This window comes from Esox lucius, chromosome 19 (genome assembly GCF_011004845.1).
Source record: "Esox lucius isolate fEsoLuc1 chromosome 19, fEsoLuc1.pri, whole genome shotgun sequence".
In the NCBI taxonomy this organism is placed as follows: Eukaryota; Metazoa; Chordata; class Actinopteri; order Esociformes; family Esocidae; genus Esox; species Esox lucius.
Genome location: NC_047587.1, coordinates 9,357,689 through 9,375,143, shown reverse-complemented (window position 1 = coordinate 9,375,143; position 17,455 = coordinate 9,357,689). Strand labels below are relative to the sequence as shown.

The following is a 17,455-nucleotide window of genomic DNA, read 5'->3' as shown; positions in this document are numbered from 1 at the left end:
TCCAAGTGATCCCACACAGCTTCAGTTATGTTCGGGTCAAGGTTTCTGAGGTGGTTAATCTAATTCTGTATGTGTAACTTCTACAGACTTCCATTCCTAGTAGGTATTTATAGTCCTTGCAGTGTTAGTTGAAGATGTCAATTTCTTGTAAGACTCTAACAGTTGAAGCATGTCACTTTCTAGGGCACACTCTGTCTAGGGCACACACTGTCTAAGGCGCACTCTGTCTAGGGCACACTCTGTCTAGGGCACACTCTGTCTAGGGCGCACTCTATCTAGGGCGCACTCTATCTAGGGCGCACTCTGTCTAGGGCGCACTCTGTCTAGGGCGCACTCTGTCTAGGGCACACTCTGTCTAGGGCAGTGGTTCCCAACCAGGGGTACTAGGACCGCTGGGGGTACTTGGCCTTTCCACGGGGGGTACTTGAAAACACTCATGACACCATAGACTTACTAGTGAAATGAACATGAGGGGGTACTTCAGGGGTACTCCAAGCAGTGGAGGTACAGTAACTGAAAAAGGTTGGGAGCCACTGGTCTAGGGCACACTCTGTCTAGGGCACACTCTGTCTGAATGTGGGTGAGTCTTCATGTCTGAAATAACAAACTCTGGTGTTTTCTAGCTTTCTGTAAGTCAGGGTCGGGTGAGGAAGTTCACTGAAATTCCATCAACAAGTGAACTGTTGCATTTAGATGGTGAAGCTGCTTCTCTTCTGTCGAACATCCTGTGAAAGACTGACTAATGCCTCTGTGTCTGTTTTCCCTCCCCCCTGCCCTTTCTCCATCTCCCAACATGCTTCCCCTCTTTCTCTGTTTCCCAACATGCTTCTTCTCTTTCTCCATCTCCCAACATGCTTCCCCTCTTTCTCCATCTCCCAACATGCTTCCCCTCTTTCTCCATCTCCCAACATGCTTCCCCTCTTTCTCCATCTCCCAACATGCTTCCCCTCTTTCTCCATCTCCCAACATGCTTCCCCTCTTTCTCCATCTCCCAACATGCTTCCCCTCTTTCTCCATCTCCCAACATGCTTCCCCTCTTTATCTCTTTGCCAACATGCTCTTCTGTTGTCTTCTTCTGCCCCTGCAGCCCGCAGCCCCATATTCTCCCATCTCATAATCTCCCTGAAGGGCCTGTGGACCATTCGGGCGTTTGGTCGCCAGTCCTACTTTGAGACGTTGTTCCACAAGGCCTTGAACACGCACACGGCCACGTGGTTCCACTACCTCTCCACCCTGCGCTGGTTCCTCTTCCGCTGTGACATCATCTTCGTCTTCTTTTTCACCGCGGCAGCCTTCATCGCAGTGGGAACCAATCGTGAGACTTTTTTCTTTCTCTCTCTCTTTAGACCCCTGGCCTCAGATCAGTGTAAATGGTACCAGCATTTCTCATGGTCATGGTCGTGAAGGTCTTTCACAGGTTGTTGATGTTGCTAGTGACTGAGAGGTCATTTTACAGACCATTGAATACCTGTGTGTATAACAACAGGGGGCTGAAGTCATGTGGGCTATGACCTTTGTGTGTGTGTGTGTGTGTGTGTGTATGTGTGTGTGCGCCTGCGTGCACACATGCAGACTTACTGATAATGTGATGTGTGTTTATTCCAGAGGATAAACAAGGGGAAGTTGGCATCATTGTGGCTTTAGCCATGCTCATACTTGGCACCTTCCAGTGGGCTGTTATAACCAGCATCACTGTGGACGGACTGGTATGTAGACACATTCATATACAGACATACAGACGTATTCATACATATTCAGACACACACAGGCATACATATTCAGACACACACGGGCATACATATTCTGACACAGCCTGACATACATATTCAGACAAACACGGACATACATATTCAGACACACCCTGACATACATATTCAGACAAACACAGGCATACATATTCAGACACACCCTGACATACATATTCAGACAAACACGGACATACATATTCAGACACACCCTGACATACATATTCAGACAAACACGGGCATACATATTCAGACACACCCTGACATACATATTCAGACAAACACGGACATACATATTCAGACACACCCTGATATACATATTCAGACAAACACGGACATACATATTCAGACACGCACAGACATACACACATATCCAGACATACACACATTTTTGACATACATCTACGAACATACACACGTCTGCAGACATACACACAGATACAGCCATATACACACACAGTTTTTATTAATCATCACTAGCTTCACTGTAGATAGACTTGTATACACATGCTTACAGCATACAAATGTTCTGTCTCCTTGGTGTTCTGTATGTTCATCATGTTCTGTGTGTTCTGTGTGTATATGTCCGTATGCCTGCGTGTTGTTGAAATGAGCTACGTTCAGGCTCAGTGATTCTGCTTATCACAGTGCAAGACATTTTGTTCTCCCCGTGTTCACAGAGAGAGAGGAAATATTCCCTGTTATTGGTTTGTGGCTAGAAGGGCTTGTCAGAGTCCTGCGATACTTTGAACTGTCTGTTGTTGAAGACGTTCCAGCCGTGACCCTGAAAGTGCCTGGCTGGCTGATACGTCCTATGTGAATGAAACTGCAGGGTTAAGGGAGTTCACTGTTTTATGAATCACCTCAGCATAGTGAGGAACACACATTCAACCATTACTTACACCCACACACACACACACAAACACACACGTTGCATGTTACCTTGTCCACACAGTTTTCTTATTCACACAACACCTAACTCTCTACCTCCTTTACCCCTACATCTCCTGGTCCCTCCAGATGCGATCGGTGGACCGGGTGTTTAAGTTCATTGACCTGCCTCAGGAGGCGCCCAGACCCAGTGACAGTGGGAGGGGCACAGACCTGGTGATTGACAACCCACACGCTCAAGACTCCTGGCCCAGCCAGGGCCACATGGAGGTCCAGGGACTGACCGTCAAATACACTGAGGCTGAACGCTCGGTCCTGCAGAACATCTCCTTCACCGTGGAAGGAGGACATAGTGTAAGTCACATTGGACTGAGGGTGTGTGTGTGTGAGCCTCACTTGGTTTGCCCGGAGGCTAGAAAGGCTGTCCGTTGTTTGTCTTGAGAGGTTGTTACAGAATGTCTGTTGTTTGTCTTGGGAAGTCGTTACAGACTCTGTTGTTTGTCTTGAGAGTTTGTTACAGACTGTCTGTTGTTTGTCTTGGGAGGTCGTTACAGACTCTGTTGTTTGTCTTGAGAGGTCGTTACAGAATGTCTGTTGTTTGTCTTGAGAGGTTGTTACAGACTGTCTGTTGTTTGTCTTGAGAGGTCGTTACAGACTGTATGTTGTTTGTCTTGAGAGGTCATTACAGACTTCCATTGTTTGTCTTGAGGCGTCGTTACAGACTGTCTGTTGTTTGTCTTGAGAGGTCATTACAGACTTCCATTGTTTGTCTTGAGGCGTCGTTACAGACTGTCTGTTGTTTGTCTTGAGAGGTCATTACAGACTGTCTGTTGTTTGTCTTGAGAGGTCGTTACAGACTTACATTGTTTGTCTTGAGAGATCGTTACAGGCTTCCGTTGTTTGTCTTGAGAGGTCATTACAGAAGTACTTCAGGAAATGAAAACATTGTTAACCATTGATATAATGCCCCACCACACCTCTGCTACATAAAACCAAATCTAGGCACAACTGGCCCACTTTGAAACTTGGCTGAATGATGCGTCTTGTTAAAGATATCTGGCTGTTACAGTGACCATAACTAACCAATTAGGGGGGAGCTATAATAATAATTTACAGAAATATGTTTGTCACAAGCAAAATATACATTTATACCACAGCATCAATCATCGAGGACAATGTGCAGTTTTCTGTACTTTTAGGATATAAAATAACCAGAGTTGTTGACTTCTTTGTTTTGCTTTCTTTCAATAATAGTAAGGTTTTAATGAGGTCTTGAGAACTTCAGCAAATGTGTCATTACCTACCACTTTGGCCTGTGTTAAGGTGTAGTTCATACATGCATTATCTGTGAGAAGAGTTATGTTCTTACAAAAAAAATGACACAGAATATCTAGTTTGAAAGTGACTGCTTCTGATTGGGAGACGTCAATTTGAATAATGTACATCTGGACCATGTGGGCCAGCCTCTTACTAAATCTAATTCCAGCCAATTACCTTTAGCCCCTCTCCATTTTGGGGACAGCTAGCAGCAAGATTCAAATGAACTAGTTGCACAGTGAAAGGAGATCGCTGGCCCAGGCCTGCCCAACATTAACATGCGGTTGTAGGTTACACCCAACTGCTTCATGGACACAGCAGAAATGGAGAGAGATGAGTTACCTTACAACTCTGCACCTACAGTATATGTCGTTTGCAATTGTTGATGGCATGTTTTGTCTATCCACGCTTATTTGGCGATTGAGAACAGCTGGCTAAAGGTCAGGTAAAAAGTGTCTTTAACTGTGTGAATGTTCATTGCTCTGCGTGCAGGTGGGTGTGTTGGGCAGGACCGGGTCGGGGAAGAGCACCTTGCTCTCCGCTCTCCTGCGGCTAGCCTCTACAGACGGAGAGATCTTCATTGATGGCGTCTCCTGGAACTCTGTCACCCTGCAGACATGGAGGAAAGCCTTCGGCGTCGTGCCACAGGTAAACCTGTCCCCACAACTGCTCTCGGTGCACAGAGATGGATAGATGACTTCGGTGGTGGGAAGGGATTTGTAGCATGGACATATTATTCGCATCTGCCACTGTTGTGTTATCGACTGGGTGTGGTGCTGCCAACGTCATTGGCCGATTCCTTCTGAGGACCCAGTTGGTCGTGTGATCACACCTCCACCTAGATTATCACAAGGAATCAGACAGTGAATGATACTGAAATGTACATTACCATTGAGATTTCCTCTATGGCACCTATCTTGCTGGAACAGTTGTTAAATAGGCACAGAAACACAGGTTTTTCCCGTCTCTATAACTTTGGCTGTGGTGAATGTGAGCCCTAAAAAGACTTTGCTTGACAGAAAATCTTCATCCTGACTGGAACGTTCCGTATGAATCTGGATCCCCATGCTCGCCATAGCGACGAGGAACTGTGGAGGGTGGCTGACGAGGTGAGGCACTCGCCTAAGACCTTACCCTAACCCTGGCTTTATGTCCACACCAACCATGAAACTAGCCTCAGTTTCCACCCTAATCGGAGCTTCATGTCTGTCTCCCCCTGCCGCTGTTTTTATGGAGGCTACAAAAACAAAACACACCATTAATCAACGGGTCGGCTGATGCATTGACTGATGTTTGCCATGTCCTCCAGGTAGGTCTGAAGTCGGTGATCGAGCAGTTCCCAGACAAGCTGGACTTTCAGCTGGAGGACGGAGGGTATGTTCTGAGTAACGGCCACAAGCAGCTCATGTGTCTGGCCCGCTCCATCCTCAGCAAGGCCCGCATACTTCTGCTGGATGAACCCAGCGCATACCTCGACCCCATGTAAGATGGTCTGACCGCACGTGGTGATACTTCCAGGGCTTATCGTGAATCTGTGTGTGTGTGTGTGTGTGTGTGTGTGCGTGTGCACGTGTGTATGTGTGTGTGTGTGTTTGTACAGTACGTGTATAACCCTACATGACGACATCGGTCTTAGAGCTTAATGATGCCTGTAATGAGTGAATTAGTGGTGGTTGATGAGGCTGGCCCACTTCAAAGCTGATGCCTTCAACTTAACCTCAGTAGGGAGTGCACAATAGTGGGCTGAAGGAGGGAGGATTAGGAAGAGAATGGAGAACGTGAGAGACGAAGAAGTGTGTGTTGAGAGAGACGAAGAGACAGAGATTGAGGACAGAAAAGGTGTAAAATGGAGTGATAGTACATGACTGTGTGAGATGTAGGTGAGACTACTGTGTCACTCACAACGTGGTTCCTTGTGTCTACTCTGGTTGGTGTATGGTTGAATGAAGGACTTAATGTCTGATGGTTGTGTTTGGTTTGATTTCTGGATGACAGAAGAACCTAATGTCTAATGGATGTGTTTTGGTTGCTTTGTGGTTGACAGAATAACTTAATGTCTAATTCATGTGTTTTGGTTGCTTTGTGGTGTGACAGAAGAACCTAATGTCTAATTCATGTGTTTTGGTTGCTTTGTGGTGTGACAGAAGAACCTAATGTCTAATTCATGTGTTTTGGTTGCTTTGTGGTGTGACAGAAGAACCTAATGTCTAATTCATGTGTTTTGGTTGCTTTCTGGTTGACAGAACGTTGCAGGTCCTGAGGAAGACACTGAAACAGTCGTTCTCCAACTGTACCGTCATACTGTCAGAACACAGAGTGGAACCATTGCTGGAGTGCCAGTCTTTCCTGGTTAGCACGCACACACACAAAATCACATCTTTTAGCCTTTGTCAACCTCCCGTCTCTTATATTAAAAGGCATTGGTACCTCCCCGTTGGAGCGGTTGAGAACAGATCACCAATCACCATCAAAATCATGTATTGAACGTATATTTGATTTACTGTGTCCCAGTGTGTGGGCTGCCTGATTGTGTCAGTACACACTCCCTGGGTGGTGTGTGTGTGCGTGCGTGTGTGCGTAGTCTAAGCGAAGTGACCTGTGTTTGTGGTCACATCAGCAGAAAGCGTGACCAGGCAGGCACAGTGACAAGATGACACCAGGGTTACAGTTGGCCATCACTGACACGTATTTCCTTAATACAAATCCGGGCAAGTTTGTTAATAAAAATTCTCACGAGGAAGGGAGGCTGCGCATAGCAATTGATCATGTTGCGATCCGGAATAAAAATGTCCTTATTCGAATTCAGACACGTGAAAATGTTTAAAAACAACAAGCTTATTTCAGTTTACATATGGTATTCACATTATACATGCCGCTACGCGTTAATGTTTTAAACTCCAGTTAGTGATAGCGACAAGCCTAGGAAAGCCAGCCCAGGTCTGTGACTGGTGAGCTAGGGAAGTGGCTGTAAGAACGCCGCAGGCTCATTTTCAAACAAGCCTTCGCGGTGAGTGTAATTCTACCTAGGCAGTGCCAGTGAACTGCGTTCACCGAGTGGGGAAAATAGAAACGTGTTTAGGAAGAGAAAGATTTTGGAGAAGCTGATCTCTGTTAGCTACCTCTGTCAGGGTGGGAGAACATAGACGATTCAGTCAACATGGTTTTGAACTATGTCCTGCAATACTTTGATAAGGCAGAACTGAATTTAATTGCTGACAATAAGTTTCAGTCATTGGATTATTATATTTTTTTAATGTGACCTATAATGTGAACTATTCAATTGAAAAACAAATTGAAATCTTCGAGGGGGAAAAATGGAACCTTACAATAACCTGGTTGCATAAGTGGGCACACCCTCAGTATAACTGGGAATGTGGCTGTGTTCAGAATTAACCAATCACATAAAAACTCATTAAATAGAAGTCATTACACACCTGCCATCATTTAAAGTGACTCTGATTAATCACAAATAAAGTTCAGCTGTTCTAGTAGGATTTTCATGACATTTCCGTACTTTTTTTTTCTTCATTTTTTTATTAGCTGAGAGTGAAGCCGAAGACATTTCCACTGCTCAGTGTAACGTTTGCACAAAAATGTGGTACTGTATAACTTTGGACAACTGTTGTTACCCCATCCTTCCTCTCCAGATGATCGAGGGGAGTTCTGTCAAGCGGTATGACTCCATTCAGAAGCTTTTGAATGAGACCAGCCACCTCAAGCAGGCCATGAGTGCGGCAGAGCGGCTCAAACTGTTCCCCCTGCACCGCCTAAACTCCAGCAAGCGACCCCCTCAGTCCCAGCAGCCCAAGATCACCTCCCTTCAGGAGGAGGCTGAGGACGAGGTCCAAGACACGCGTCTTTAAGGAGCCCCGGAGTACCTGGACCAGATTTTGTCTTCTGAAATGTTCCTCCTCCGTTTCAGCTCTCTCCTTGTGTCTTGTCTCATCAACTCTGAGACACATTGGAGTAGTGGGCCAGACGGGTGGGGTTTTACACCGATATGGAAAGATAAATTGAGATTGGGCTTATGAACCATCCCAGTGCCTCTAGTCAGAAGAACAGGAGTGTGAATGTGAGATTTCCTTTCCTCTAAAGGATCAATACTGGGGACACAGAATGCTCTGTTCTACTAGAAAGTTGATATTATATTTTATTTTTACTTTGAGAACAGTGGGATGACATATTATATATTTTTTTTATATAAGCGCCTTAATTTTAAGTGGTTCTTTTTAAATCCCATTAGAAAGTGGCTGTAAATACCAATTGGAATTAAGTTGGCCACAGATACTTAATCCAAAGTTAGTTTAGTGTTTCCTTCCAAGGGGTTAAGGTCAGGAAACCCGATCCTAGATTTGTGCCTTCCTTCTAATCAAAGCTGTAAATACACAAAACAAGAATGAACGGTGGGGTGATGCTATGGACAAGTGATTATCCTCAAGTAGCCTTATTTTTCTATTTGTATGCACTTTAAAGAAACCTGAGGTACTCCTTAGCTTTTTCGAGGAGGCCTGGTGGGATAACAGCAACGGAAAAAAAATTATTGAATGCTGTGTGAAAAAAATAATTAAACAAGCTTTTTGAAAGGTAATTTATCAAGCTCCCTTTTGGGCTTCTGAAACAGGATACATTTTGCCTCATATTGTCCCTTATTAGGCCCCATTGTTCATAATAGTATTGAAATGTAACTATGTTTTTATAACCCCACGGTACAATAATGTATCTTGGTTACTTGATACACAGCAAACGTTTGTACAGTGTAAATGAAAAACCAAGCAATTTTTTATTCATAGGAAAGTGACACAGGTCCCAAAATGTATACATGTTTTGATTTCCAGAAGAATATTCTGTTTTCAAGTGATTATATTTCCAGTAAAATGATTAAATACAAATGTGTGAGTGTTGGTAATTGTTAAGATAAAGTATCTCAACTCTGACCATGGTGGCGCTCTGTCTAATGAATGGATATCATTTCTAACAGTCTCCCTGTCCAAGTGAAGAGAGTAGTGTTAGTAACTTTCCATATGTAGACAAAGAAATTATTTATAAATGCCCTATAAAGCCTTTATATAGTAAATTGTTTAAAAGTGGTATTGGATTCAAACATGGACGGTTAAACTGGTGTATGAGGACAAGAAGAAGTCCGATGGGGTTAACAGTGCAGTTTTAATGGTTGTGCTTAAAGGAAGCAGGACATTTCTTAAAACTCAAGACAGCTGTCATACAGATCAACACCAAAGGCTGACTAAAATATCTCCTGTACATATCAACAATGGCAGTTAAAAAATGATTTTTCCAAATTAAAAAGAAGCCCCCAAAAAACAAAGCCAACCAAAAAAAATGTATGTGCTGCTTTGAAAAATGTTTCAGGCTCCACCTGTAGGTCAATGATGAGTCGAACCATGACTCGGTGGACTTGGGGGTGGTTAAAATATGTTATGGCTTAAAGTCAAAAGAAATGAAAAAGTCCTGTGTTTGCAATTACTTTTAATTATTGCCACATTCCATTCACTTTGAAACAAGTGAAAAGTTATGAACCAAATTCTCTTATTATTACAAACATATATACTTGTTTTTTTTTCCTTCAGCTTTTCTTTTTGAGTTTGATTTCTTTACAAGCGTAATACCACATACACTGATCTATTCACCATTAAAGTTACTAATTCTTATTTACAAATATTTGGTAAAACCCTGATTAATTTCAACAGTATTTAAACCAACCTTGCAACTATTTAAACATAAAACACTTGAATAGTCGAAAATACTTAATAGCAAAGAACTGCCTGTTTCTTTTCTTTGATCCAAAACTTTTTTACCTCACGAGGTAAAACGTGTTCTAAGTACTTCTTTTTCTTCTGACATAATTCCCTGCAAATGTCTTTTTTTGAACTTCTTTCGATACTTCAGTACTGTATAATATGGTCCCCAAGTACACAATTGTTATACAGTGTAACAAGTACGGATAACAGGTACAAATACTAAAAGGTCATCATACCCCTAACTTTACAACATGGAGGGTTGAATATTACTGCTGACATGGAGGTGGGGAGGTAACGGTGGAGGAGTGGAAGGGAAGTTCGTCTACTACTTCGTATTGTTGTTTTCATGCAGGTCACGGTGTAGGATCCAGATTTCCTCGTGTTGGTTGTTGACGTTTTCGTCCTTGTAGTTTCTTGGTGGGGCCTGCCTTGTTTTGCTGCTGCTTTGTTCAGTTCTGGTGGCCTTTCGGTTAGAGTTTGCAGTCGGAGAACGTGGAGTGGAGCTGCTGGCTCGTGGCTGCTGTCCCCTGCTGCTGGGGACGGGAAGCTGGGATTTGGGCCGGGGCGCTGATCGCCTCTCGCTGCTAGGTGCGGGGCTGCCTGGGGCGGGGCTGCCGGTGGAGTGACAGCTGCCAGTCTGCGAAGGGGGAGACGGACAGCTGAGCAACAGGGACTCGTAATCAGTGATGAGCTGAACCAGCGCCTGGCTGGTACCAAAACCTTTACATGAAGCCTACGACTCACCGTTTGTGGCCCGGGTCGAGCAGTTGTTTCACGGTGGGTCTTGCGGTGGAGTGACTGGACACTTGGGGAGCCGGAGAAGACAAAGTCCTCATTGGACTGAGCAATCTGCAATACAAAGAGATGCAGCCAGGCAGAAAAGGTCAACCTCCTGCTTTGAATGTGGCTGTTATAAAGCCCTGCAGGTCCAGGACATGGTTAGCCCTATACATCTCCATTGTCCAGGCTCTACACTGGGCCCAATGCTAGATTTAAGGCCCAGGCCCGTTCCAGCCCAAAATCAGAGATATCGTTCTCCGTCAGCATCCTTAGAGACCAGAGCTTGGCTGTTCACGAAACAGTGGTCTGTAACTGAATGTGACAGTGGACGTGTGGTAGTACCTGGCTGATGTCCGGCTCTGACCTGCTGGAGCACATGGTCTGCAGCTCTCGGATCAGATCAGTCTCGTCGTCAGAGCATAGCGACAGACTCACAGGGTCCCTGTCTCCCCCATCGCTGCGGCCACAGGGTACAACATCAGCACACACCAGGGCTAAACTACACTGACCCCTACTGGATGGTTGCAGTATGTAAATGTAAACACTTTTACCAGTTCCCAGAGGCTGAAATGCAGCATTCAACGTGAAATAATTAACATTTACAATTTAGTAGCCAGCCATATCTTTACTGGTCTCCGGGGGTAATCAAGCACCCCATCAGGACGGTGCTGGTGACTCGCTCTACCAACTGATCCACAGGGAATTAAAGGTTAAGTCACACGGTATGAGCACATTTTACTGCAGCACAAAGTTCTACCTCCCATTTTATTTCCCAGAGTATCAACAGAATGGCTGTATTTAGAACCACTGACCTTGGAGTGTTGCCGTGGGTGATGAAACGGACGTCCCTGTTGGACAACGACCCTGCAGTCAAGAAAAGGGCGGCATTATTCAGGTCCAAAGGCAGGATTAACTGACGGGGGGATGGGGGGGGGCAGTGCTTCATCCGCACCTTCCCTGAGAGAACCTCCACAGCTCCAGCTGGAGGCAGCGTTCCCCTTCTTTCGTGGGTTGGTACTGGCTCGTCTCCACATGCCGCTGTCCCGTCCCTTCCTGCCTCCAGTTCCTTTGCAGGAGCCAATGGCTGAGAGAGGGAAGTTCCCACCTTGGAACTCCAACAGGAGCCTGTCAATTTCTGAAGAGGAAAGAAAATTAATTCAGGCCTTCAGTTAACATCTACCAAACGGCCTGTCTTACTCTATATACCTGATACCGTCTACCAACCTGCCTTGTCTTACTCTATATACCTGGTACTGGATACTGTCTACCAACCTGCCTGTCTTACTCTATATACCTGGTACTGGATACTGTCTACAACCTACCTGTCTTACCCTCTACATCAATCAACATATACACTCACCTAAAGGATTATTAGGAACACCATACTAATACTGTGTTTGACCCCCTTTTGCCTTCAGAACTGCCTTAATTCTACGTGGCATTGATTCAATAAGGTGCTGAAAGCATTCTTAAGAAATGTTGGCCCATATTGATAGGATAGCATCTTGCAGTTGATGGAGATTTGTGGGATGCACATCCAGGGCACAAAGCTCCCGTTCCACCACATATTGGGTTGAGATCTGGTGGGGGCCTGTGGTGACTGTGGGGGCCATTTCAGTACAGTGAACTCATTGTCACGTTCAATAAACCAATTTGAAATGTTTCAAGCTTTGTGACATGGTGCATTATCCTGCTGGAAGTAGCCACCAGAGGATGGGTACATGGTGGTCATAAAGGGATGGACATGGTCAGAAACAATGCTCAGGTAGGCTGTGGCCTTTAAACAATGCCCAATTGGCCTAAAGTGTGCCAAGAAAACATCCCCCACACCATTACACCACCACCACCAGCCTGCACAGTGGTAACAAGGCATGATGGTCTCATTCTGTTTACGCCAAATTCTGACTCTACCATCTGAATGTCTCAACAGAAATCGAGACTCATCAGACCAGGCAACATTCTTCCAGTCTTCAACTGTCCAATTTTGGTGAGCTTGTGCAAATTGTAGCCTCTTTTTCCTATTTGTAGTGGAGATGAGTGGTACCCGGTGGGGTCTTCTGCTGTTGTAGCTCATCCGCCTCAAGGTTGTGCGTGTTGTGGCTTCACAAATGCTTTGCTGCATACCTCGGTTGTAACAAGTGGTTATTTCAGTCAAAGTTGCTCTTCTATCAGCTTGAATCAGTCGGCCCATTCTCCTCTGACCTCTAGCATCAACAAGGCATTTTCGCCCACAGGACTGCCGCATACTGGATGTTTTTCCCTTTTCACACCATTCTTTGTAAACCCTAGAAATGGTTGTGCTTGAAAATCCCAGTAACTGAGCAGATTGTGAAATACACAGACCGGCCCGTCTGGCACCAACAACCATGCCACACTCAAAATTGCTTAAATCACCTTTCTTTTCCATTCTGACATTCAGTTTGGAGTTCAGGAGATTGTCTTGACCAGGACCACACCCCTAAATGCATTGAAGCAACTGCCATGTGATTGGTTGATTAGATAATTGCATTAATGAGAAATTGAACAGGTGTTCCTAATAATCCTTTAGGTGAGTGTATCTTATAAAGCCCTCTATACACCTGAGACTGGATCTACCTTCCTGATAACCTGATATCTCCTGGGTGTGTAGTTTGCCCACCGTGTCGTGGCAGCGGGCATCCCTGCAGGACGGCCTTGTTGACCAGTATGCTGAGGGCAGCCTTGACCACCGCCTGCTGGCCAGAGCTCAGGTGTCGGTTGCTAGGCGACACCCGCTGGCCAGAGGAGCGCCTGGCCGTCACCCGGGAGACAATGGCCTCCTCCACGCGAGGGACAACCACCGTGTTCCACAGACGAGCCAGCCACCTGGAGCCAAACACAGACCAGGTTAGATGTTACATCAATAGAGAGATCAATAGACAGATATCAAATACATAGAGAAATATGACATATAGATTGATAAATGACAGAAGGGCTGCTTGTAAAATACTGCTTCACCCCCTAGCATCTTAGTTTAAGAAAGCACACAGCCACGCCAACTCAATATCACACAATTTCAGTTCGGAACACTGGCATGCTCACAATCAGGGAAACCATAGCAACACATTCCGCATGCACACACAGCTCTTACTGGACGACGGCCTGCGTGTTGTGTGGCCCAATGGGGCAGGACAGGAAGAGCTGCGGTCCCAGCAGGGCTTCGTGGGTGCCCAGGCGGGACAGACAGGCATTCAGCTGCTGCCACACATAGCTCACCCAACACACCGTCCTCTCCAGCTGGCCCTCAGGAGCCCGACCCATGACGTTGCTCTGTGTCAGATCAGATAAAGATGTGTGTGAAACTAGCATGGGACAAAATAGTGAAGAGAATGGAGTATCGGATATCGGCTAGATAAAATATATTTTCTAATAGAATTGGTTTGAAAAAGAAGCCAAACCCGCCTACATGTTTGGAGGCCATTTTCTTCAGTTTATTAGGCCTTTAGCGAGGCCAGTGGGCTAAAACAAGTGGGTGGCTGTAGATTTGGATTTTAACCCTTTCTGACGATATATACTTTGATCCAAAGAACCTCCACACTACCCAGTGAGGCATTAGAGCGGCCTGTCTCTATGGGCCTGCTCAAGCCTAGTGCCGTACGTGGGGAACAGGAAGTCTTGTGACATGCAACGAGGTCCTGTGACTGACATTGTGCAGGAGCTTCCTGCGTAGGTGTCTGCCCAGAAGGCCGTGAAGTGGCTCCGAGTCCCAGCGCAGCGTCACCCATCGGAAGTGTTGTTGGAGGCGGAGCTCCGAGCCCTGAAGGCGGGACTTGGACAGTGTGCCAATCAGAAAGCCCCCCTCCTGGAAGTGGTGTGGGCCCATCAGGCCTGTGGTGTGGATGGGGAGTTAATTAGTGTCTGGATGTCCCTCCATGCTGATCCTCCATTCATTAACCCACAAACCCACAAACACTGTCCTGTTTGTTTTCCCATCCTTGTGGGGAAAACCATGTCTATTCCCTAAACTTAATCTCATCTTCATGCCTGAACCTATCCAAGGCTCAATACGTGTACACCCAGACATGGATCACATACACGCCCTCTGACTCATTAGCTTGCTCCCTCACTCCTGTGTAATATACCGCGTGCAATAGGGCAGGTGTTAGGTTGCCCAGTAGGCCTTTCCTCACCCTGCAGCAGATAGGCTGTGGTCCGGTTCTCCAGGCCTTCACACAGGTCCCCCAGCAGCTCGGTCAGAGAGTGGGCCTTCTCCAGCCCCTCCAATACAACCACCACACTGCTCCCAGGGCACACATCACTCACAGGGACCAGGAACCCTGCACGGTGTGTGAGGCAGTGGGTGAGTGGGGGGAGGGTATTAGACCAGGGACAATGTGGAGATGGGGAGGAGAGGTGGGTGAGGTGGAGGGGGTGGTATAGAGGGGGAGAAGAGGCGGGTGAGGAGGAGAAGTGATGGGTGAGGGGGAGAAGTGATGGGTCAGGAGGAGAGGGTGGAGAGGAGTTGGGAAATGTGGAGAGGGGGTTTTGGTGGGGGAGAAGAGGTGGGAGAGGGGGAGAGGAGGTGGGAGAGGGGGAGAAGAGGTAGGAGAGGGGGAGAAGAGGTGGGAGAGGGGGAGAGGAGGTGGGAGAGGGGGAGAAGAGGTGGGAGAGGGGGAGAAGAGGTGGGAGAGGGGGAGAAGAGAGTGGGAGAGGGGGAGAAGAGGTGGGAGAGGGGGATAGGAGGTGGGAGAGGGGGAGAGGAGGTGGGAGAAGGGGAGAGGAGGTGGGAGAGGAGAGGGGGAGAAGAGGGGGAGAGGGTGTTAGAGATTAAATCCAAGATGACTGTACAGAATAAGGCAAGTGTCTCTCTCTACATATATATTTGAGCTGTCAAAGGTAACGCATTAACGCATGTGATTAATTTAAAATGTTGTGTATGTGCCAATATGCTTTCAAACTCACTGAAGACATATCACAGTCACCCCAAAAAGTTTAATTAAATTGTTACTTTTGTTATTCGTAGAAGGCCCAGAATGGATGGGTAATCTCCTCACCACAGTTGATGAAGGTGTCTAACAGCTGTTCTTTAGTCAGACTCTCATCCACCTCCACCCTGATGATGTCACAGGCCACACCCACAGTTTCCTGTTTGCTCTTGATGCAGCGGGAGATCTGATTAGCAAGGTACTCTTGACAGCTCCCCTCCAGCCCGTGGAAGATAACGATACGATACTGTTCCACCTGAAGGGGTGAGTGAAAGAATTCCTGTCCTTATTAGCAAGCAGTATGAGACACAAGTGGGGGGGCAAGCAGGAAATCTGCAGGAACCCAAGCCCACAGCCTTATTAAGGAGGTGTCATGTATACAAGTGGCCAGCAGAGGGCATACATACATGCACAAATATATTACACAAATATCCAAGGAACCATTGTATATTCATCTTCTCCATCATTTGAGTGTGTGTGTGTGTGTGTGTCTGTGTGTGTGTGTGTCTGTGTGTGTGTGTGTGTGTCTGTGTGTGTGTGTCTGGGTGTGTACCAGTCGGACGTAGTTCTGAAGCAGCGGAAGGGGGATTAGGGATTCCAGGGCCAGTTCGTCGAGACACGACTCTGACAGACCTGTCAAGATACAAACAACATACACAAAATGAGCAACCTCACACACACACACACACACACACACAAAAACACACAAACACACAGACATATTCAAACACTTTGGAATATCCTCCCGAGTGTTCAACAATGCTCTGAGCTTCAGATACATCTCTGAGTCATAAACTAGAGGATGTCAAAACCCACTGCTCTAGGCAGTCATAAGCAGAAAGAAAAACAGCTAGCTAAACATTCTTTGGCCAAGCTCCAGCACACTGGCAGTGGGTGGAAACTGGATCGATAGACCAAGGAGCCAGGCACCAACATGCAGGCAGGGTGCGTTCAAGACTTTTCATTATGACTTCTATTTAATTTTTTTACAAAATAAGTATACAAAAGCATTTTGAAAGGACACACGGACGCACAGACACACAAGGCGAAATTACTTTGATCAGGGTTCCCTGACTGGTACCTTTCAGTGTGATAGTGATGTGCTGGCTGAGAGGCTTCCTGACCAGATCCCATGGAGACGGAGACAGCTCCTGACCTGGCAACCACACTGTGTCTCCTAGAACACAACCACAACAAACCTGAACAACACACACGTGTGTTTAACACACAGGATACCTGCTTCACTCAAGCACGCGCGCGCACACACGGGCGCACGCGCACGCACAACCGTTTACATAACATCAAAGACATCAATGAAGTCATCGTAAAAACATTACCGCAACTTCAAAATGACACACACACACACATTTACACACCGAAACCTTCACACAAATGATTTGATGTTCCAATTAGTCCAGGTAAACCAAGTGAGAGCTATTAACTAGCAAGCAGAGTAAAATGGAACAAGCCAGAAGTATTTTGGCCCCCCCCCCAGGCCCAAAGTATCGAACCCTGCTTCAGTGGTTCTGTAATGAAACACACTGGAGGCTGTGCCTACATTCACTCTCTCAGACGTCACAACTCTGCCTGAATTCCCTCACCCCCCTCTCCCTGCGCCTCACCCATATTTCTCATCTATAATGTATCCCCGTTCCACTGCTCTCTCTCTCTCTCTCTCTCCCTCTCCCTCTCCATCCCTTCACCATTGATTCCTTCTCTCTCTCGTCCCGGTGCAGTAAAACGTGGTTCTGGCAGAAGGCCCCCAGTTGGTTTGACCTTGACGTATTGGGCAGAGGACAGAGCGACGCCTTTCATTTGTTTGATCTTTCTCATGGCTAGACTCAGTCAGACACTCACCGCTCTTTTCGTGAGAGCATTAAATATCAAAATGTAACTAAAAGAAATGGAATTGTTGATCTTGTGCCGAGGAGAGTCATTCCTAGTCAGGACCCTGGGCAGTTTGCCTTAACAATGTGACTTGGGTTTTGTCTCCTCTGAGGACTATAACATCCTCCAGTACGTT

At 46.2% G+C, this 17,455-nt stretch overlaps 2 protein-coding genes across 5 annotated transcripts in view; one reads left to right on the top strand and one right to left on the bottom strand.

The window, feature by feature from the left end:
* Nucleotides 1-9,066, top strand: part of cftr (CF transmembrane conductance regulator) — a 43,635-nt gene extending 34,569 nt beyond the window's left edge. For all 3 annotated transcript variants that reach the window (XM_034288537.1, XM_034288536.1, XM_034288538.1), the window contains 8 exons: nt 1,088-1,315; nt 1,606-1,706; nt 2,766-2,990; nt 4,446-4,601; nt 4,973-5,062; nt 5,263-5,435; nt 6,197-6,302; nt 7,601-9,066. In XM_034288537.1, the coding sequence (XP_034144428.1) occupies nt 1,088-1,315; nt 1,606-1,706; nt 2,766-2,990; nt 4,446-4,601; nt 4,973-5,062; nt 5,263-5,435; nt 6,197-6,302; nt 7,601-7,816 (1,295 nt within the window). In that variant the 3' untranslated portion in view covers nt 7,817-9,066. The remainder of the gene's footprint in view (nt 1-1,087; nt 1,316-1,605; nt 1,707-2,765; nt 2,991-4,445; nt 4,602-4,972; nt 5,063-5,262; nt 5,436-6,196; nt 6,303-7,600) is intronic.
* Nucleotides 9,067-9,097: 31 nt separating this feature from the next.
* The window catches only part of cttnbp2 (cortactin binding protein 2), a 60,923-nt gene continuing 52,565 nt past the window's right edge, over nt 9,098-17,455 (bottom strand). Inside the window, exons 11-22 of one of the 2 annotated variants that reach the window (XM_010902914.4) lie at nt 16,514-16,609; nt 15,986-16,065; nt 15,502-15,688; nt 14,638-14,784; nt 14,154-14,335; nt 13,599-13,777; nt 13,128-13,333; nt 11,442-11,624; nt 11,302-11,353; nt 10,832-10,946; nt 10,454-10,558; nt 9,098-10,346 (exon numbers count right to left, since the gene is read on the bottom strand). In XM_010902914.4, coding sequence (XP_010901216.2) covers nt 10,035-10,346; nt 10,454-10,558; nt 10,832-10,946; nt 11,302-11,353; nt 11,442-11,624; nt 13,128-13,333; nt 13,599-13,777; nt 14,154-14,335; nt 14,638-14,784; nt 15,502-15,688; nt 15,986-16,065; nt 16,514-16,609 — 1,844 coding nt within the window. In that variant the 3' untranslated portion in view covers nt 9,098-10,034. Of the gene's footprint in view, nt 10,347-10,453; nt 10,559-10,831; nt 11,178-11,301; nt 11,354-11,441; nt 11,625-13,127; nt 13,334-13,598; nt 13,778-14,153; nt 14,336-14,637; nt 14,785-15,501; nt 15,689-15,985; nt 16,066-16,513; nt 16,610-17,455 lie in introns of those variants that run through there. The other variant, XM_020040276.2, reaches the window with a different exon arrangement.